At 42.7% G+C, this 23,370-nt stretch overlaps 1 protein-coding gene across 1 annotated transcript in view; it reads right to left on the bottom strand.

The window, feature by feature from the left end:
* Positions 1 to 3,024: 3,024 nt before the first annotated feature.
* Positions 3,025 to 23,370, bottom strand: part of igsf9bb (immunoglobulin superfamily, member 9Bb) — a 119,944-nt gene continuing 99,598 nt past the window's right edge. The window contains exons 18-20 of the mRNA XM_084388116.1: positions 7,696 to 9,339; positions 4,575 to 4,702; positions 3,025 to 3,342 (exon numbers count right to left, since the gene is read on the bottom strand). Coding sequence (XP_084244242.1) covers positions 3,128 to 3,342; positions 4,575 to 4,702; positions 7,696 to 9,339 — 1,987 coding nt within the window. The 3' untranslated portion in view covers positions 3,025 to 3,127. The remainder of the gene's footprint in view (positions 3,343 to 4,574; positions 4,703 to 7,695; positions 9,340 to 23,370) is intronic.

The raw sequence follows: 23,370 nt of genomic DNA, 5'->3' as shown, positions 1-23,370 counted from the left end.
GAGCGCTTGATGCACTGGTCTGTCATGTGTAAGCTAACGTTACATCCCGACAAATGAAATTAAATCTTCACAATATGGCAGCTGCGGCTACAACATTGCTTCCCTTTACCAATCAATATGTACGCTCCACAGCTCTCAAAACTGTAGACTGACGCTCGCTGAAGTTTTAACGCTCCGATGGTAGTCAAGTAAGAATGTCAATATCATTGATGACCCTCAAAACAGCACAGCGGAAAAGTACGCTCACATTAGCAAAATTTGGGCGAAATTTCACAAGCAAAAAGGGCCATTGTCCGATGACCAACTTGAACCCATTGCAAAATTTGCATGAGGAAATCATTCGCCGCCACTTTGAAATTACAAATTGCACGGATTCCTATTTCGAATGCGAAAATTCTACAAACAACAGTAAATGTGACCGCACTTGAAGGCTTATCAGACAGATGCAGGATGGTGTTAAAATCCTAAAACATCAAATACTGAGGTGTTCAGGAGATAAGGTGCGTGACATTAGCGAAATTTCACACAAACAAAAAAGTTCCATTGTCTATAGTGTAGTGATGAATGAAGCACATCTTACACAGAAGTAACTTTCAAACCCAGCAGCTTTCTTTTGGGCAACACGCCAAATCCGAGTAACCAATTTAAACCCATTGTGAAACTTGTTGTGGGGAAATCTTTTACCCTTAAACGTAATTCCCTATCGAGCAGATTCCCATTGAAATGACTGCGTTTTGCCCTGCACAAATTTGCAGAGTAACATCAAATGTGAGTGTGGTTAAAAGTGACTACTGTTACTACACTATTGATAATAGACCTTTTTATGCTCATGAAACTGTGTCGAAACTTCGTTAATGTGACCACACTTAAAAGCAGCAGCCATTGTCTGATGGAAGATCACATTAATGATATAATATTAACAGAGTTCAGTCAGAAGACTTTTGATAGCACCTTACGTAGGCTGTTAAAATGCCTATAATGTGGTGATTGGCCATTGGGAGGGGCTTAGCTATGAACCACGTCCCCATAACCCCTTAAACCTGCGATCTGGAGGTCAAGGGTTAGCCTTCACTTGCTTTTCGATTTAAAATCTTTCCCAGGCTGAAGAAACAGTACAATGCTCAGCCATTTGATGCATTTTTAGACATTTTTCAAATGTACAAGCTGACTGCACCTCTGTACAAATGATAAGACACAGAACATGCCACCTCTCGTCTGACGGCCATTACATCCCCCTTTGACAATGGCTAGCACACTAAAATTTACATTTGCCCAGGTATGTCTGTTCAGACAGTGAAAATACATGTCTTTCTGTAGAAAAGAAGCACCGTTGGATGATAGAAACACAATAAAAACCTTTGGCCGCTGGGAATAGCCCTCTCATCCCAAAGGATCTTCAAAGAGGAGAGAGACAGGCGCTGGGTTGCCATTTCTGGTTTTACCAAAAAAAAAAAAAAAAAAAAAAGGCTCGATAATGGCCTACAAAGGCAGTAGATTTCTTTTCTCTCTTTTTTTTTGTCATTTAAACAGAAAAAACCCTAACAAACACAGAAGGAACAAGCATTTAGGAGCCCTATTAAGGCTGACCAATGCCTTTTTTAATGTAAGGGGGCATCGCATATTGATGACAAAAATACTATAGTATATTATGGCACAAAATCCTATCCTCCTCACAGTACAGTACACTTTATAGTCTTATTGATTAAGGAAGCTGTAGTATTTTTGGCATTACTATAGTACTTTCCAAATATAGCTTGGTAACCAAGAGAAGTGAGGTTGGTGTAAACTAAAAATGTCACTCACAGTAGTCACCAAGGTTTTGCTTCAGTGCTTCAAGTTCGTGTTCAAAAAAAGTAGAAGGATGTAGCAGCTTCTGTAAGTACACATGTTTATCAAAAATTGCATTGGAATAAAATGTTCCCTTAGTAATTGCCGTTGCAATCCAAGCCTATACTGCCTGTACTGTGGCTTTAACAGATGTTGTGCTTTGTAAAAGAGTATTTCCATTTTCTCCTCAAATATGGATTATTAGTGTTAGTATGTGAGTAGAGACACTAACAACATCCTAAATGCACACATAATCCTGTATGTCTAATTCCATCGCCATGATGCCTTAAAAATTTGAAACATTACTTTTGCTAATATACTACAGTTCAAAGGTTTAGGGTCAGTAAGAGTTTTTTTAAAACATTTTTTTAAAGAAATTAATGCTTTAATTAAGGATGCATTACATTGATCAAAGGTGACTGTAAAGATATTTATAAAGTTACAAAATAAATGCTGTTCTTTTGAACTTACTATTTATCAAAGAATCCTGAAAAACTGTTTCACGGTTTCCACAAATATATTAAACAGCACAACTGTTTTTAACATTGATAATATTAAGAAATGTTTTTTGAACAGCAAATCAGCATATTAGAATGATTTCTGAAGGAACGTGTGACACTGAAGACTGGCGTATTGATGCTGAAAATTCAGCTTTGCCATCACAGAAATAAATGACATATATAAAATATAAAAAAAAATACATTTATTTTAAAATGTAATAATATTTCACAATAGTGCTGTTTTTACTATATTTGTGATCAAATAAATGCAGCCTTGGTGAACATATAAGAATTTTTTTTTCAAAAACCCCAAACTTTTGAACAGTAGTGTACATTTCACTTACATTTCTAAATTTGCACTGTGAAATGACATTTGAAAATACAATAATATTCTGATTGCCAATTACTACTGTGTTTGTCAGTATAGCAGCTCTGAGTTTGTGGTGATTTTCAGCTATACCTGTGAGAACCCTGTGGTCTATTGCAAGATATGGTTGAGACTATTGGCAGAATAAAATAGAAGCTTGACAGCTGTCCTCTTATCTGTCTCATCGTCTGATAAGAGTCACTAAATCCCAAAGACAGGATGAAGCATATGATCGATCTTTCTGAATTTGAGGTAAATGAACTGGAGCAAAACCTTGGAACACAAGCATTTTCTTGTGATACATTAAGTGTAACGGAACAGAGAAGAGGAGTAAACCATTGGAGTCGGTGTGGACGTGAAGACGTTGGCTGGCTGAGCGAAGGTGGAAGGAGCTCAGAGTTTGGGGAGAGTGTGGCCTGTAATCTCTGGGACTTCAGAGGAGAGTGGCGTGGTCTGGGTCTGCTGTGTCCATACTAGCCAAAATGGCTTTCTGGTCTTCGCGGGGCGGGCGACGGTACAGCAGAGCGGAGAAGCGGGCGTACGGGTCCTGGCGAGTCAACTTTTTCTTCTTCTTGCGGAGGTAGAGAGCTTCTTCTGGCTGGAGGACCTGAGAGGTGTGGGGCTGCTGGGTCTGAGAGGGGGTCACACCTGTATTGAGAGCAAGACAGATGAGCACATGAGGACAGATGTGCTGAAAGTGAGGAGAGGGGATAACAAAATATTATGGGTCTCTCTGACTGGTCATAGCGACATCTAGAGGTCATATATATGCTCTAAAATTTTAGCTCATGGCACCGATGTAAATCAGACAGTTCATCTGGTAACTGAAACCTATGCTACTTTCATGTCTCATGTCATGTCTTCACTTCTTGCTCACTCCTGTTTTATACAAATGCAACTGGTGCCAGCTTGCATCATGGTTATAGACTGTAGTAAAAATGACCAGAGGATTTCAGTTTAGTATTTTTCTTAGTGGAAGTATTAAGATAATGAACAAAGGTTTCTTATGCTCACCAAGGCTGCATTTATTAAATAGTAAAATTCAGTATAAACATTAATATTGTGAAATATTATTACAATTTAAAAAAGCTGTTTTCTATTTTAATATGTAATTATTTCTGTGATGCTAAAGCTGAATTTTTGAACAGCCACTACTCCAGTCTTCAATGTCACATAATTTTGATTTTTGTAATAATGTAATACTTTTTTCAGGATTCTTTGATAAATGGAAAGTTCAAAAGAAAAAAAACAATTGAAATATAATTATTTTGTAACATTATAAATGCCTTTACTGTTATCTTTAATCAATTTAATTGATCCTTATTGAATAGTGAGTATTAATAATTTCTTTAAAAAAAATCTTACTGACCCCAAACTTTTGAACAGTAGTGTACAGACTAATAATATCAAAATACATATCAAGTAATATCAATTATTAAAGGCTATGTGTCTAATCTATAATATTTTGCGGCAAATTCATCTGTCACTTGGTACAGTAGAAGCAAAAACAGGCAGATGCCTACATGGACAGGTTGCATCACATACCATTATTCATGAACAACATAATGCAAAGTTGAAGAAAATACAGCTCACATTTCATTCACTTGCAATTACGACAAACATGTATTTTCTGGCTGCGGGGAATATGATTGTTTGCTGCCACTACTTGATAACAAAGTCAAATCTGGGTTGACATCATTTTAAAGCATCATAGGCGACAAAAGGACCCAAGCGACCCAAATCAGTCACTTACGATGTTCCATTTGAGTTAACTAACTAGGTTTTGAAACATATATTATGTTTATGAGAAAAGGCACATTATATTTTGTACAACTGGCTTATAGTATATGAATTACAGTAGCTTTTGACTTGTTCCTCACCCGTCTTTCGTCTGGTCTTGGAGTTGTTATTGTTGATGCCGACTTTCTTGACTTTTTTCACTCGTTGATATCTCAGTGCTTCTATCCTCTCAGACCCTGCAGAGCCACTTGGTGCACCTCGACGTTTTCTGAACAGAGAGCAAAGAAAGGCAAAGCCATCACACAAGGGACGGGTAGTGCGGTGGCTCTCCATGTATATTCAACTGGTCATAGTAGTGACCACATGGCCTCACTCAGATTACCCATGAATCTCTTGCACTCAAATGATCAAGACCAGGCTTGGTCCAGTTTAGCATGATAAGTATGATGCAAAACATTTATTTGAGTGGAAAGAGGGGTATACTTAAGAGATTTCCATGTATTTCCTGCCCAAAATTACATTTGTAACTCTTTTGTATGGCAAATTTTCAGCAATTTGAGATCAAATCAACATTTAAACAAAAAACTTAGTCAAGCAACAGGAAGGCAAAACATAAATATTTTATCATATATTATTAGGAAATTAAATTTGTTTTAAAATGAATACAGTACCTCAATATGGCAACATAATGTATGTATCTGTTTAAAGAGAAATTTTGAGAAATCATGACATAGATTGGGGTAATTCCAATGGATTAGCATACTTAAATACATATTAGAATAATACTGTATAGTGGTAAAGAACTTTAAAAAAAAATCAAAAGAAACATTTAGATACAAAAAGCTTTATAAATCCATTCTCAGACAGTTAGGTTTATACAGTCTTCCCATCCAAATATAGTAAGGAGGCACTTAAACTGGCAGCCCGCATACTCTGCCCCACACAGACACACTCGTACACACAGCTCTCACGAGGCACAATAAAATAACAGAAATAGCATTATAGAGGGACCGTCCTTCTGCTGAGGCTGCCGAGAGAAATTAAAGGCCATTAGTAGTGGGGGAAAAACACAGCTCAGCGACAAAGCATTGTCAGAAATGTGCTCATAGACATGAATACTGTCTACAATGGGCTTCACCATGCTGACAGGGGGAGAGATGGCGGGAGGGGAAAATGGCTACTTGGGAACAGTCACATAATGAAAAATAAAACAAAGCACTTGGACAACAAATGTAACAAGAATTTAATCAGATATTTGTTGGTTTTTCAACTGAAGAGCAATATTTAGCAATGGCATGCATGGCATTTTGCACATGGAACAGAACTTTAAAGGGGAATACTCTGGAAAAGCACTTCATTGGGTGAAAGCCACAACTTAAAAAGGAGCATTTTCTGGTGCCAATAGTACTTTCCCCATTGTAAAGGAAGTGCAGAAACTGTTTTGGAAGAAAACTTGCTTCACATGATTGTGAAATGTGTTCTGCAGTCCAAACTTACACAAAACAAGTGCAGTTTTATGCATATCCATACACTGCGTGTACACTAGATCAATCATGATTCGAATTTTTTTTGTGCATTTAATCATACAAGGTGTCTGTACAAGGCTAATGGGTTTTAAATCAATTGAATTTGTTTCAAGCAATAAAATGCACCTACCTGAAATGAAGTATAACATGCAACTCTTGCTTGAGACGGTCCCTAACGACTGGTCACTTTTATCCAGGTTGATCTAAAATTCCCAGCCACTGCAAGTAGTGTTTGTACTGTCATTTACTATAAACCTTTTTTTTTAAAGGCACATTTATTTTATAAACAGAAATCATACCTTGAAGGTTACCATGAATCTCAAACCATGCAGACTTTTTAAATGGCAGCTTCTCACAAAATCGAAATTCAAGCTCTGCTTTTGATATTTAATTTTTATTGCGTCTCAAGCATGAGGTTGTGTTGACCAAATGGTATGTGCTGGGTTTCCTAATCAATAACTGGGAAACGTACATATGCATACTAAGACAAGAATGCATATAGGCTTCAAGACTGCAGAACTAAAATGTGTGGCTATTTGAAAATAAATATAAAAAACAAAACAAAACAATAAACTAGGTAATAAACAAAACAAAAGCAAGACCCAAAGACTTGTATTCCCCTTTAAAGGACGAGGCGAATAAAAGCCCCACCTGCTGCCCCCCCCTTTCAGACATGGATCCAACCCTTACCTATTGCGGTGTAGAGGACCTGGTCACAACAACGCTGCCCAGATAGCTGAGATCAATCAAAAACAAAGCAGGTAAGACTCGAGGAGCCATCAAGAATGACCAAATGCCCTATTTAAGATGATGACAACATTGCAACAGATGAGAGCAGACAGTCCCTGCAACACGATTCGCCCAACAAGCCTCCCCTTGGCAGTTAGAGCTGGGGTTACCTGGGTGACAGGAGGTGGGAGAGAGGGGGAGTGTGGAAAAGGCAACCATGCGGTCAGGTTACTTTGGAACAGGAGAAGAGCCCTGTTGTGCTGGACACACCAACCTCAGCCTCCACATCATACATTCTGAGAGTCATCCTAAAAAGCCTGGAGTTAGTCAAAACAGTGGGCTTCATTTGGACTGGGATTGGTCAATTTTATTGCACATGTGGGGTTCCTCCTGTTGGGTGAAAGGCAGGGTAAAGCATGACAGTGAATGGAAAGGCTGAGATCCTGTAGTTGTGTCCCTCTGATTCCAGGCTTTTTAGGGGCTTCGTTATTGCATTTTAAATAGACTTAAAATAGAACCTCTCCAGCCACGTAGCCCTAAAAGGTCTGTCACCATGTCTGTGAAGCAAATAATTCATCAAGTCTTGACTTGGAATCTGTTACCCCACAACCACTTTGGTTAGTCGCTCACTTTGGTTTTAAGACAAGTGCTTTAAAGTGCTTCACAGACCTTATGAATGAAATTGGATGTCTGACATGAAAAGCAGCATTACATAGAAAACTATAGCACAACTTGTCTATGTAGAAAATGGTTTTGAATGGTTTTGAATAATGCAAGGCATCTGGGGCAGTGTAACTATGAAAGCATGAGTTCTAACATTCCTAAAAAACAAGCTTAAGGCAAGCAGGAAACATAATTTTGCCCATGTGAGCAAACTGTAGCTTTAGATTAAAATTAAAAGTGTGGTTACTTCTGCACTGAGACCCCTGAAAGGTCCTAGATGTTACACTTAGGCCAGATGGTACATGATTTATCGATCCACACACTACAGGCCTAGTGCACCTACCCTGAAGCTGATAACTGGGGTGGAGAGGGTTCTGATGGAAGGATCTCCTCCTCAGTCCTCCTATGGGTTGGCATCTGCCCAAAAATGTTGCTGCTTTCTACAGGAGGTGAAGGGGACTGTGACGGATAGCTTGCCGCTGAGGTGGCAAATGCCATGTGGGATCGGTAGCTGGGACTTGCCCTTCGGCTACCTTGGCCTTGAGCAGGAGAGGAGGAGGGCGAGGACCTCCTAGAGAAGCTAGCTGAAGACGGAGGTTGAAGGGTGATCTCAGACATCTCAGGAGGGATTGGGGGTTGGATGACACTGGGACGGGGCCTTGGTCGCACTACAATCTCCGGTGAGCCTTCATGAGAGCTAATAGGGCTCTGAGTTAGAGGTGAGAGGCGGGATGGTTGGAGAACAACCATGCTGGGTTCCATCCTACGGGGCTGCCTGGGGCTAAGCCTGGGTGTAAGCTCGTACCATCGGGTGTCCAGGCTTCCGAACGAGCTTGGGCCAACCATGTGAGACACTGGGTCAGGGTAAGGCAATACCGGTACACCCATACCGTGGCTTGTGTGTCTTAGCTGCCCTAGACTCTGTGCCTCTTGCATAGGTAAACGCTTGGCTGGAAGGCCCTGAGGCTTGACCTTGCTGGGAGACTTGCCGGGGCGGCACTTTGGAGCCTCCAGCTGCAGGATACCAGGGTAAGGAGATACTTGAAGGGTGGAGGGTTGGAGAGCACTAGGTGGAAGAACAAGAGGGGGAGGAAGGGGAGGTTCCGGATGAAGATGCAAAGGGTGTGGGGGTGGAAAAATAAAGTGAGGACCCTCAATTGTGGCAAAGGTGAAATCGGGTCTTTGCCAGATGTCTGGAGAGCGCGAGGTGGAGGGATGTGCCAAGGGAAGGGTGTAGCCAGAGACTGCATAATGCTGAATCTCTCCCTCACCGATTTCCTCCGGGATGGTGGGATGGCCAAAAGGTCCCTCCAGGTGGTAAGGAGGAGAAGACATTACTGAGCTGAGAGGGCTGGTGTCCGGCATGTAGAAGGGGGGCGGAGGCTCAGGTTCCCCTGGACTTCCCAAATAGCTGTAGAACTGACCATGGGAAAAGGCTCGGAAGTGAGGAGCACCACGGATCTGCCCTGTAGCCTGGAGTCGACTGGTCTCCATGATAGTCATGCCTTCCATGGGCCTCTGGAAGCGGGGACTGTAGGCTGGGGGCTGCAAGTAAGACTCCTGGCTAGAAGAAATGGGGGAGATCTGATGGGGTCTAAGGGTAGCCATCATAGGTGGCATGGGCCCCGGATCGTCATTCTCTTCATCTGACTGTCTAAATTCAGGGTACAGGTCAGATTCCTCCACAAAGGGGAAGCCCTCAATGCGCCGTGCCTTAACCGGAGTTTCCATATCTGTGGGATCCATGACAAAGCGCCCATCTGGCCCACGACTGATCAATTCAATTGGTGTGGTAGCCTCCGCCTCATGCTTAGAGACGCTGTATTTCTTGCTAATTATTGCTCTCTTGGTCTTCTTGTATAAGGACAGCTCCTTCTCCTTGGCAGGACTTTGAGGAAACTTCTTTGCTCGTAACCCATCCTCTGAAGTCTCTGAAGGAGGTCCTATGGAGTGGACGCTTTCTGGACTTATCTTTCCAGAAGATGACCTATAACAATGGGAAAGAAAAAGAAAGAAGAACAAATGATGAGTTATGGTCACTGTAGTTTCGGATATAAATACGTCAAAGACAACTGGACTTTTTGATGATGTTTCATCACTCATCCAAAAGGCCTCATCTGTTATCCGATGGGGAGAAATAGCTGTGATTCAAACATACTTGCAATACACCAAATTAGACCAACACACAGTGTGAAAGATTCCTCTCAGATGCATCCAAGGTACCTCATAAACAAAACTTATGCATAAAATAAAATGCAAACACCTAGTTTAATAGTTCAATTATAAATGTGGTATTTAGACACAAATTACAATAAACTTTTACAGGGACACACTGGATTGACCTAAGATATGATGCTTAAGGTCACAATTGGGGTCCAACCTTGTGATTTCTAGCACATGGTCCACCATTAGGCTACGTTATTTTATAGTACACTTCAGGCTTACCTGTTGTCGCTTTGGGAGTTGTGGGCATCAGGTAAGCCTGAAGTGAACAATAAAATCCAACAGTGCATATACATACACATTTGCTTATTTAATTGAATTTCAATGATTGATATCATTGATAATAACACAACAAACTGTTTCCGTAACTATTCTGACATTTAAAAAATGTTTTAGATAACCTGTTGGCCTCTGTGTAACTTTCTGCTTTTGGGTCTTAGAATGTCAGCATTAATCAAAATGATCATTGAAGTGGTTGGTTTACTTTAAGGTCACAATCATGGGAGCTAAACGTGACCTTTGATTTAGACTACATACAAGTTTATCTTTTCAAGGCATCTTTATGTTACCTTACATATACATAGAAACAATTAGTTATCTTCAAATTAGATGATGAAATGATATCTTGGACAATGGTCTTGAAAAGATTTACATTGTAATTCTAGGCCCCAGAAAGTTGCACCCTGACAACCATCAGAGAAATAAAGTTTAATTCAAAATAAAGCCATTGTGTGCTCTATATGAGATAAATATGTGTTATAGTTGTAATTTTCACTCTTTTTTTCTGGATATATCTTGTCATAACTCATCCTTGTTAAGCCCTTATACTCTCCAGTCACCACTGTTTGAACTAATTCAGTTTTAACACTATTGTTTCCTCAAAAATTAAGTATAGTGTTTGTGTGTGTGTGTTGTAGACAAAATATAGGCTATCAAAATAAATATTAATCATAGAAGGTGACATTTTCAAAGACATTAAACTGAGAGTATCCATGCGACCAAACAACGAGAAATAACAAGCATAGTCCAGAAAAGAGGAGAGCAAATCAGGAAATGTTAGAGACATAATACTTTATTCAGTAACAAATGTACATGTAATGGCTGAAGCTTTGTTTTTGCTGAATCATTACAGCATTCACTTTCACTTGTAATGGCTGCGGTGACGGAGCTTGGTTTCCATGGCAACTGCCTATTGATGACCACCATTCAGGTGCAATGACGTTATGCTTGCTCCAAGCAACAATACAGTGCACTATTAAGCAGGCTTTTCCCAAGCCAAGCAGAGGGAACACACAATACACACTCTTCGGTAAACGAAAGTCCACACTTTTCAACATTGTTCTCACAAATGTTTAAAGGCATTATACAATATGTCTGTTAAGAAAATAAAAATAAAATCTAAACACACAGACAGATCTGATTAGATATTGACTTGCTTATCAACAAGGCTTTGCTTTAATTTAGCAAGAGTAAACATGTTTTGGATAAAAACATTGATAAAACATCAGAGATTCAATGCGTTTTAACTGTAATTATCCTTATCAGCTGATCAATTCAAGTTGTTGTCCTGCTAAATGTTGTGATGAAAGATAAAGACATCATATCGCTGACAGAAAGATGGTATCAAACCTTATAGAGAGGCAAACAAAATGAACCGTCTGTCTTTACTTTGCCTTCCATGCAAATTTCTCCTGGAACTTCATAATGAGTTAAAACAATCTTCAAATTGAGACTCAATTCAGATTCTACTGTACATGGGAATTTCATATAGTTGCTATATTAGGTCACACCATTCACAATCTTTCTGGACTAATTTAGCTGAGCATTCAAGAATGATTGTCAGACATTACAATACCACAGGTCATACTGTGTTTGGCACAGAATATCTCATTAAAAGCTCATTCTACTACTACCATTGACTGTAAAAGCAATTCCAAATAACCACACAAAGTGCATATGCTTCACAATATACCAAGATAGTGCAATGTTTACCATTTATATAAGTTAAATCCACTAACAAAACAATAATTAACAAACAAAAAGCAATTTTAACACTGGAACACCAGTTGCTGCACGTTAACCTCTGGTGTGCAAGGGTGTGTTGACATACAGGCAGTGGCTCAGATGCTTGGGAGGAAGAAATCTGAAACAAACATTATGAGGTGAATAAGACACATGAAATAAAGTGCAAGCCACCCCTTGGCGGCCTGTTGTCTTCATGTGTGCACTGTTATTTAAACTAAACTATACTGTCAATTTCAAATGTGTGGAATCATAAAAGTTGCTTAAATAGATAGATAGATAGATAGATAGATAGATAGATAGATAGATAGATAGATAGATAGATAGATAGATAGATAGATAGCCATGTAATGAGTGACTTGACTTTGGGGAGCTGTATTAAGTTTGATTCAGAGATGATTGTGTGTAAAATATTTGTAAGAAACTTCAATAAAAAGCTAAATAATTTAAAGTGCTTGCTCAATTATGTATAAAAGAGAGTGTTATGAAAAGCTTTCAAAACCAACTTGACCGAGGTCTGTGTAGAGGATTCCACAGCTCTTAATGCACTGCATCATCAAATTAAAAGTGCTGTGTCGCCCTCTACAGGACACATTAAAACCGATGCTTTAATCAAATTAAATGTACACTCCAGGTTATTTTCAACCTAAAATCTATAGACTGCATGTTTGGTTCTATCAAACAATGTTGAAGGTAAATGCACATAATGGAAGCCTAGTAGGTTGTTGGTAAAATTCACAGGACTCAGGACCAAGTTTTACAGGTTTTCCCAAAGTGTAGTATATAGACTATATAGAGCATATATGAAACTTATTTTTTCTTCAATTTTTTTCAATTGTATTTATATAGCGCTTTTCAGAATATGCATTGTTTCAATCCAGCTTTACATAAAATAATAATGTTAATTATATCTTAATATTTTCATGCATTTTAGGCCCTGTTTACACCTGGTTTTAAGAAGCTTTTTCGTCAATCAGATCACAAGTGGATGATGCTAAATATAAAAATGTAAATGGGGTCTAAAACATTTTGAGCTTGTCCACTTTTGAGAACTTCCAGAGGTTGTCAAAAATGCATTCGTCCAGATTGCTTTCATGGTGTAGACGCTCATGTGGTCGAATGTGTTCGAACCAGTGGCGAGACTACATTAGGCCCACTCAGAGTGATGGCTGGTCCACCCAATCAAATGAGAGTGCTATGTGACAATAACAATCACTAATATACATGAATTTAGCGGATGGGACTTTGGATCCGACTGACCAAAACATATCTTAATACCAGATGTAAACAGGGCCTATAGTTGCATTTAGCAGATTAGAGCTGGGCGATTAGATAGTTTACATTTTGCCATGACACAAGCAATCAAGCAGTTGAGATAAGCTATAGTATCGCCCTACATGAGTATACTGTATATGCGGATAAAGTTGGACATTCTATATCCATCTTTATTTAAAGAGCTGGGTGATAGTTACATTTTGCGATGATATAAACAATTTTAATGCTATAGACCTTATGTAGCCACGCCCCTTTTCAGCGCTGCGCTCGTTGTCTTTTGACTTCCGGTCTGTATTTTCACAGCGATTTTGCGTGTTTATTAATGTACGGCTCGTTTTAAAATCTTCCCGGTCAACTGACATTTGTTTAGTCATCTGCTTTAAACATTACAGTCCTCATGATAACTTTCGTTAACTTTACATTAAGTAAATCCACTTCAAAAGCTAATTACTCCTGGACAGAAGCGCCACAGAGCGACCGCAAAAACGGAAGTTACAAGACAATATTCTAAAGATGGCGGCGCCCTCGTTTCTCTGGCACATAAGGTCTATATGATATAAATAATATATAAACTATAATATAAATAATATGATATAAACAATTATAAACAACAGTCGAGATTAACTATACATTAGCTATACTTGTTTTATACACAAGTAATTATACAGTACATGTGACTGTGTGATAGAAGTGAAATGGTAGTAATGTAATGTAACTATTCCTAGTACTTTTACATTAGTTAAACTATGCAAACTCCACTCCGAGAAATTATTTTTGTAATTCATAACCACTTACTCCACCTAGAGGACAAGTTTCACCTCAAAATAATAATTTAAAAGTAAACCACAAACATGTTTTACATATCTGATTTGAAAACATCTGGCACATTTGCCTGCTAGGCTCCAATTATAAGTGTATAAATGTAAATGCGTTTATACAAACATTATACACACTAAAACAGAAATCAAGTTGGAAACAACCAAAAAGCACCTTTCATTTCACAGGGCTAAGAGTAAATGTGTGAGTCGGGCCAAAAGGCAACAAATTCCTAAGTTTTGTGGGTCTCCTGTGTGTGTAGCGCATGGGTTCACAGCCTGCCAAAACAACCGTGCCCAGCAGCGCACATGGGACGCATGCGACATAAGGCAGTGCACACTGCTGAACAAGGTGCAGGCACTCACAGAGGACTGGAAGGCGGAGGCCTGTAGCTGCTCCTTTCCTGGCTTTCCTGGGACCTTTCCTGGTCCCAGAAGGGTTCTATGCCAGGTAGAGGGGTAAGAGGACTCCTGTGGCAGGAAACACAATAGAGACGGGAGGGACGGGGAGGGGAGGGGTCATGTTGGCCATCAACGAAGCTGCTTTCCATACAACCAACATAACAGGAGAAAAGAAACAGTGACATGGAGAGATAGAACTGAAGGAAAGAGGAAGGCAGAGCTTCAGGACATAATAATAGATGATGACCGCGAGCACTGGACTGTGCATTTATTAAATGACACTGTTAATCATCTTTCACACATTTTAAGGCATATGCATGCAGGGATGTCAAGGCCAGCTTGGATCCATGCAGTCTCCTTGTTTTGATATACCAGTAGACATTCAGCTTGTTTGAGATTCCTGGCAAAAGCAGCTGATATACAGTGGAGTGCAAAGATCTGTGACTAACTGCTCCAGGTTACATAAAAAAAAAGGGGGAAAAGAAAAGAAAGAACATGTGTGTGTGTGTGTGTGTGTGTGTGTGTGTGTGTGTGTGTGTGTGTGTGTGTGTGTGTGTGTGTGTGTGTGTGTGTGTGTGTGTGTGTGTGTGTGAGACCTGTGCTGGCAAATGAGTCGCAATGAGCAAATTTTAAAAGATGATTTATTGTTATTTTCACATTCTCTATTAAACAAAATGATGTATGATTTGTTGGAATCAGGCAAAAAATGACTAAGCTACACCTGTTTGAAGTTGATAGAGTCAGCAAAGTCAATTTTGAGAAAAATTGAGTTAAAGGGATACTCCACTTTTTTCGGAAATAAGCTCATTTTACATCTCCCCCAGAGTTAAACAGATGAGTTTTACCGTTTTAGAATCCATTCAGCCGAACTCCGGGTCTGACGGTACCACTTTTAGCATAGCTTAGCACAGATCATTGATTCTGATTAGTCCAGTAGCATTTCTTTCAAAATGACCAAAGAGTTTCAATATTTTTCCTATTTAAAACTTGACTCTTCTGTAGTTAAACCGTGTACTAAGATCGACGGAAAATGAAAAGTTGCGATTTTCTAAGCCTATATGACTAGGAACTACTCTCATTCCAGCGTAATAATCAAGGAACTGTGCGGCTGTACCATGAGTGCAGCAGGCGTAATGATATGACGCAGCGCCTGAAAATAGGTCTAATAGGTTAGACAAACTTAGTCCCGGTCACGTTGGAAGAAGTTACCGAGCTGGGGACTATTTTCAGGCGCTGCGTCATATCATTACGCCTGCTTCACCCATGGTACAGCCACACAGTTCCTTGATTATTACGCTGGAATGAGAGTAGTTCCTAGCCATATAGGCTTAGAAAATCGCAACTTTTCATTTTCCGTCGATCTTAGTACACGGTTTAACTACAGAAGAGTCAAGTTTTAAATAGGAAAAATATTGAAACTCTTTGGTCATTTTGAAAGAAATGCTACTGGACTAATCAGAATCAATGATCTGTGCTAAGCTATGCTAAAAGTGGTACCGTCAGACCCGGAGTTCGGCTGAATGGATTCTAAAACGGTAAAACTCATCTGTTTAACTCTGGGGGAGATGTAAAATGAGCATATTTCCGAAAAAAGTGGAGTATCCCTTTAACGTTTTCTGAAGATTCCAAAACAAAATCACCTAGCATAGCAACCATACCTTAAAATCCCTTAATAAAAATAAAAAATACCTTAAAAAGTCAAAACCTAATATCTATAGGAAAAATATATATTCAAATTTTTTTTCCCATGATACCACGATTGTTTGATTACATTAATTAGACAGGCAGCCTATAGCCTATATTAAGACCTACTGTACCGCATGGATATAATATAATGTTACACATCAGATGTTTTTCCCCCAACAGTTGACCAAAAAAAAAGACATAACAGACAATGTTTGCGTGAATACTCGCCAAGACTGATAATTTGAAATACTGTAATTCTGTATGTGTATATATCGGGATCACACGCTGTCTGAGGCGTCTTTGCATGCTTTGGAAGTGTCAGTCAGCATGAGTAAGATCGTTTTGTTTACATTAGCATGAGTTTGAAAATCACATTTCATTGGTTCAGACTCATGCCATCAAGAATTCGCTATGAATATTCACAAATTTGAAATGCTGCACTTTAAAAAGATACCAAACTTGTGCTGAGGGGAAGCACCAATCGCCGAGAAGCGAGCAGAGAAAACGACACTCGGTTACTAACGTAACCTCGGTTCTCTCTAGAGAGGGAACGAGTGTTGCGTAAGTTTAGCTTACGCTACGGGAAAACTCCTTTTCTCGAGAATACTGAAGCAAAAAAATTATATTTAATTTTCCAGAATGTTAAACGCATTTGCTGCAGCAGGCAGACATAGGCGAGACAGCTCGCGCGCCTATTGGCTGCTCTGCAGCAACTGCTGCAACCTATCAGTGCGTCTTGGCATGACTCCGTTCTCTTACGAGAGTACTCTCGTGTTGCGTAAGTTTAGATTACCAAGGGCAGTGTGCCCGGGGCTCATATCGAACGAAACGAAAAGCTGCTCTGTTTGCCTATAGGCGGCAGAGCGTTGCACATAAATCCTTAAAGCCCTCACTGGGCAAAGGAGGTTAACCCCAGCCTCCCTGTCGGACGCAGGGAGTGCCGAAAGGGAAATGACTTGCGCTCTGAATGGAGTCGCAAGCACCTTTGGGACGTAACCATGCCTTGGTTTGAGGATAACTTTAGAGTCGTTAGGCCCAAATTCCAAGCACGTAGCGCTCACTGAGAGCACGTGCAGGTCGCCCACTTGCTTTACTGAGGCCAGCGCCAGTAGAAAAGCAGTTTTGAAGGACAGGTACTTTAGTTCCACCACATGTAATGGTTTGAATGGTCTACCTTTCATGGCCTCGAGGACCATGGAAAGGTCCCACGCTGGAACCGAGGGTGGTCGAGGGTTAAGCCTCCTAGCACCCATGAGGAAACGGATTATGAGGTCGTTCTTTCCCAGTGACTGGCCGTTCGCGGGCTTCGCGAAAGCCGCTATAGCCGCCACATACACCTTGAGCGTGGATGGGGTTTCTCCCGTTGTCCAGCAGCTCTTGCAGGAAAGAAAGCACCGCCGCTACCTCACCACTTAGCGGGTTAAAGTCATGAGCTGAACACCATTCAGCGAACACTGACCATTTGGACGCATAGAGCCGTCTAGTAGACGGAGCTCTAGCCCGCGTGATCGTGTTCAGCACTCCCTCTGGGAGGTGAAATGGTTGATCGCCCACACATGTAGGGCCCTCAGCTCGGGGTACGGGTGCCAAGCTGCACCCTGGGCCTGGGACAGCAGGTCCTTCCTCAGCGGAATTGGCCATGGAGCTGTGTTCCCCAGTTCCATCAGTTCTGGGAACCATACTTGATTCTCCCATAGCGGGGCTATCAGGAGTATCGAGCATTTGGTTTCCCTGATTCGCTTGATTACCTGAGGCAACAAGGCGACCAGGGGAAACGCATAGAGAGGGCGCTTGGGCCAGTTTTGGGCCAGCGCGTCCCTTTCTTTTGAAAAGAACATTGGGCAGTGAGCGTTGGTCTGTGACGCGACCAGGTCTACCTCTGCTTTGCCGAAAATGTCAGAAAATATTTTGCACCGTCATGGGATGCAGAGCCCACTCCCCTGGGGAGAGCTTGGCCCTGGATAGCATATCTGGGCCCACGTTCAGGACGCCCGGCACATGCGCCGCTCTCAGCGAGCGCAGGTTGTGCTGGCCCCATATGAGGAGGCGTCTTGCTAATGCAAGAAGGCTCCGGGACTTGAGGCCGCCCTGGCGATTTATATAAGACACCACCGAGGTGTTGTCTGTTCTGACCAGAACGTGGTGGTTCTTTAATACAGGGAGAAAGAACTGAAGGGCGTTTTCGACCGCTTTCATCTCTAGACAGTTTATGTGTAGACGCTTTTCTGCATCTGACCACAGGCCCATGGAAGGTCTCCCTTCGTACAGGGTGCCCCAACCCGTGTTGGAGGCGTCTGTCGAGATGACTTTGATTTTTGAGGCGGCGCCTAAGTTCACACCGGTCTGGTACCAGCCGGCTTTCATCCACGGTTTCAGAGCTGCAACGCATGTCTGATTTGTCGTGAGACGAAGCGAACCTGTCTTCCACGCTTTTGCTGGTACGCGCCGTCTCAGCCACAGCTGAAAAGGGCGCATGTGTAGCAGACCCAGCCGCAGCACCGTCGAGGCTGAGGCCATGAGACCCATCATCCTCTGAAACATTCTGAGGGGAAGATTCTTCCCTACGGCGAATGTTGCTGCAAAGCGCTGAATTGCCGCCGCGTGTTCCCGCGTCAGGCGCGCCGTCATAGACCTTGAGTCCAACTCTATCCCCAGAAAGGATATTTCCTGACTGGGGGATAGAACGCTCTTTGCCCAGTTGACTCTGAGACCCAGCTGATCCAGATGGGCCAGCAGTAATGTCTTGTGTAACACCAGTTCCTCCTTTGACTGGGCTAAAATTAGCCAGTCGTCCAGATAATTCAGGACTCTCACGCCCCGTCATCTGAGGGGCGCGAGCGCCGTGTCCATGCACTTCGTAAATGTATGAGGTGCTAAAGACAGGCCGAAGGGAAGGACGGTGTACTGATAAGCCTGGCCCTCGAAGGCGAATCTCAAGAATTGCCTGTGACGGGCTGCTATTTGGATCTGACAGATCCACTGCTATTTGGGTCTTTCAGATCCACTGATATAAACCAGTCCCCCGGTTGAATTTGAGCGAGGATTTGTCTGGTTGTGATCATTTTGAACGAGCGTATCATCAGCGCTTTGTTCAAACGTCTGAGATCTAATATAGGGCGGAGTCCGCAGTCTTTCTTTGGTACCAAGAAATAACGTCTGTAAAACCCTGACTCGCTCTGGGCTAATGGAACGTGTTCCACTGCCCCTTTTCTCAGCAAATTCGCTATCTCGGCGCGAAGTAGGTGTGCTACTTCTTGATTCACCGATGTTTCGACCCTAGCTGTGAAGCGCGGTGGTCTGCGAGCGAATTGCAGCGAGTAGCCCTGTTTCACTGTCTTTAGTACCCATTCTGAAACTCCTGGTATTAATTCCCATGCTTTCGCGTGAATTGACAGGGGTAGAATCTGGGTCTGGGTTCCGGTCTGGGTTCCGGTCGCTCACATTCAGGGACCTGGAGGCCAAACCATGATGAAATGGAGGCCAAACCATCATGTTCGTTTTGAATGGGGCAGACAGTGTTTTGTGTGGTGGCTCTGTAGCTAGCACCCCGGTCGTATGAATGGGGAGATGCTGCATTACAGGCACAGCTGTGTGAGCTCGCGGCGCGGGGCGCAGAGAGTTTTTCACAAAGTGTGTGTGCTGAGAGGCAGACACGTGATCTGCACTTAAAGCACTGCCAGCTCATGCTGGGTTCATACGCTGGGGCGATATGTGTGTGCGTAGCGCAGATACAGTCGTTTTCACGGGCAGGGGTGAGCGCTGTAGAGCGAACACATTTCCTACACTTAAAACATGAACGGCGTGAGCCGGTTTGACTGATATGAACCCTGTGGTGGTGTGAGACACTGCATGGGTAGTGCTTGTGTGTAGGGGTGAACATTGGGCAGTGGGCACTTTTCCTACACTCAGTGGTCGAGCGGCCTGAGCCAGCTTTATTGTATTCGACCCTGGATGAGTGTGACACACAGAGAGGGTAGTGTTTATGTGCATGGGTGGGCACTGGGCAGCGGGCACCTTTGCTACATTCAAAACACCTTCGGCCTGAGCCGGAATATGACCAGACATAATGCTCTTTTTGAGATTTATGTGGGTCGCCGTAAAAACGGCGTTTGTGTGCAGGCGAGCGAGTTTTGGAACCGGCTCATTGGCTGCTAAGTACACTCTTTGAGTCGCCTCTGTTGAGGGAACTGCGAGAGCGGTTCGCACTGATGTCGACGGTGGTCCGGCCGCAGCGGGACTTAACCATCGGCGCTTTCCTAGGATGGCTAGGAAGACTTGGGAGGCTCGAAACTGAGCGCGAGCCTGGGTCTAGGTCCCCGGGCAGGTGGCGGTCTGCGGCGGCTCGACGAGCGCGAGCACTGGCGTGCATCCCGGGCCTGGTGCTGTTGCGGGGCGGGAGGCGGTGGGGGGGCCGTTCTTCGAGCAGGCGGTTGTCTCTTAGCACGGCCTGCTGCAGAACTGGAACGGCGCGGCAGAAAATGTCTCATAGCCTGAGATTTTTTCTGCACCTCCGAATAACGCTCCACGAAGCCTTTAACTGAGGGACCGAAGAGACCAGTCGGAGAGATAGGAGCGTCGAGGAAGGTGGCACGGTCGGACTCTGACATGTCGGACAGGGTAAGCCACAAGTGATGCTCTGTGACGGTTAAGGAAGCCATGTTGCGGCCAATGGCCTGGGCGGCGGCCTTAGTAGCTCTGAGTACCAAGTCCGTCGCACTCCTCAAATCCGTCACACACTCCTTAGTTGGTCCAGCCTCGTCCAGAGAGCGGAGGAGGTTGGCCTGGTGGATCTGCCAAACCGCCATGGCGTGCAGTGCAGATGCGGCTTGACCGGCGGCAGCGTAGGCGCGACCGATCAAGGCTGACGTGGTCCGGCAGGCTTTGGTGGGCAGAGTTGACTTGGCACGCCATCCAGCGGAGGGCGGACACAAGTGCGCTGCTACTGCTTCCTCAACCGGAGGAACAGAGAGATATCCCTTGTCTCTTGCGCTGTCGACCGCAGAGAGCGTGGAACAGCCTGGCCGAGTACGGGGCTCCCCACGATTTGGAGAGCTCATCGTGAAGCTCGGGAGGAAGGGAGCGGGCCTAGAAACAGGTGCAGAGCGGCGTCCTGTCAGGAAGCAACCGTCCAACCTGTTGGGCGCAGGCTCCTGGGGCGTGGTCCAGTCAAGGCCGAGGTCTTCGACGGCCTTCGAGAGAAGGCGGAGAAGCTCAGCGTCGACCGAGGCCCTCACGCTGGACTCCTGTGTCGACGGGGTGGGGTCAGGGATAGAGCCCGACCATTCCTTGCTCCCGGACGCCAGGAGAGAGCAGCTGTCCTCCTCCATAACCTCCCGTTCTGTCATCTCGACCGCAGCGGGGCGCTGGCCGTCGAGGAAAGAGACGGGGGACTCCGCCGGCGAGTTCTCCTTCACCCAAGGTTCTGGTGGCCTTTGAGAGCGGCGCTTTTTACAGAGCGGCCCAACAGAAGGCATGGGGGAAGCAGACTTAACGCGAACAAGGCCTGTCGAGCCCGCAGGGTCGAGAGAGGCAGGGATTAGCATTCCTGGCAGCCGCCATCAGCGAGCGCGTGGTCCGCGTGATCCTTTCCCAGGCAGGAAGCGCACAGCACATGGCGGTCCCCGTCGCTGAGAACGGCTCTGCATGAGACGCAGGACATGGTTGGCATTTAAAAATGCCTTTGCTCTTTTAGGAAACGCGTGTGTCGCAGCGGCGAACACACACGGAGCAGTGGAAAAAGGATATGGGCGCCAGATAGCGCAGCAGGTACGGCGAGCGAAGGCGGCAATCCGGCCGGCATCCTCAAATCTCAAGCTCGTCCCGCTGAAGGCTTTTCTACGGCACGGCTTCTTCCCAGAGATCCAGCGAAGTGAAGTCACTCGCTGAAGGAGACGAAATCATTGTGCAACCCGTGCGTCGGGTATTTATAGGCTCAAGGCCATACCCATTCTGTCATGACGTAGCGCGGGAAGGCTTCCCATTGGCGCTGGAGTCATGCCAAGACGCACTGATAGGTTGCAGCAGTTGCTGCAGAGCAGCCAATAGGCGCGCGAGCTGTCTCGCCTATGTCTGCCTGCTGCAGCAAATGCGTTTTACATTCTGGAAAATTAAGGATAATTTTCTTGCTTCAGTATTCTTGAGAAAAGGAGTTTTCCCGTAGCGTAAGCTAAACTTACGCAACACGAGAGTACTCTCTAGAGAGAAACAGCATTTCTCATGGACAAAGGAAGGATACTCCTCTCAGAAAATTTACAAATAAAGATACTTTTATATGTTTAATTGCTATTTGGAGCATTGGGATCGCTAGATGATGGATAAACTCATTTTTGTGAAAACCTTAAATTCGACCAAAAATAAACATTTTCACTTGTTTTGTCTGTAGCTCGAAATTATCCCGTGCACATTCCGACTCCTTTTGCTAGCACGGGTCATATATATATATATATATATATATATATATATATATATATATATATATATATATATATATATATAGGGAAAGAGAGAGAGAGAGAGAGAGAGAGAGAGAGAGATAGATATATAAATGTTTTCATTACAAATTATTATCTGCATAAGACTTTGTGTTAAAAAAAACCTTCTGACATTAATATTTCTTCATTTTACTTAATTTTTTCTTTCTTTCTTTCTTTTATTTTTGCCCCCACTGTATAATTTTGCAAAGCACAAGCCTATGTAAAAAGAGGTACAATAACTCAAAATGTATTTAGTGAAAAATGTATGAAAAAAAATCATACTTGATGCCATAATAATACGGTAGATAAACAGGTGTTACGTAACTAAAATAATCTTTAAAAACTAATTTCAGTGCTATACTTAAGCACTACCACAAACAGATAACATCTCCCAGCATGACATGAAATAAAGTGAACAGCAATAGCAGCATGTTTTTAAATGGCACCACTTTGGAGGTTATGACTGACATCATATCAGAGCTAACCCACTTAGATTTAGCCTATTAAAAGATGTATGTAGGAGGATCATATAGCTACTATAAATGTAATATCACAGAGGAGCACCATTATATGCTCTCTATTCATTTAAAACTCATCGTTTGTGTTTTTGAAGCATTAGAGGACATCAGAGAATGTATCAAGTAAAACAGATTATGAAGAAATAATATGAACAAATACTATGTAACTATTGAAAATATAAATAAGAAAATCCTAGTCACCGATGTCCACTGTTATTAGCACTGGGAAGAAAGACAAACAACAGAGTTAGTGTAAAATGTATGTTAAGAAAAGATAAGTTTGCAGTGAAATAAAAATACTGGAGAGATGAAACTCCCTGTTCTTTAGCAGCTTTCTAGTATACCATGGTAAATGCAAAATAAAAATATGAAAGCATGGTAAGAGGCATTCTTAAAAGCAGAGACAACACAGCATGCACATTTACCATGGTAATGAGTCCAGAGGTATTGTTGATAAAGCTGTTAGTGCCACTTTTAATGGTGGCTTATGAAACCCTGCTTGATGTTTACACAACTAATCAAACAAGCCTCAATGCTTACCTCATTAAAATACGTATGTGCTTATAAGCCCTTATATGTTAATGTTCACTGACAAATCCTATTT

The sequence above is a fragment of the Rutilus rutilus genome (assembly GCF_951802725.1).
Source record: "Rutilus rutilus genome assembly, chromosome: 18".
Classification (NCBI taxonomy): domain Eukaryota; kingdom Metazoa; phylum Chordata; class Actinopteri; order Cypriniformes; family Leuciscidae; genus Rutilus; species Rutilus rutilus.
This window is presented reverse-complemented; position numbering and strand designations above follow the sequence as displayed.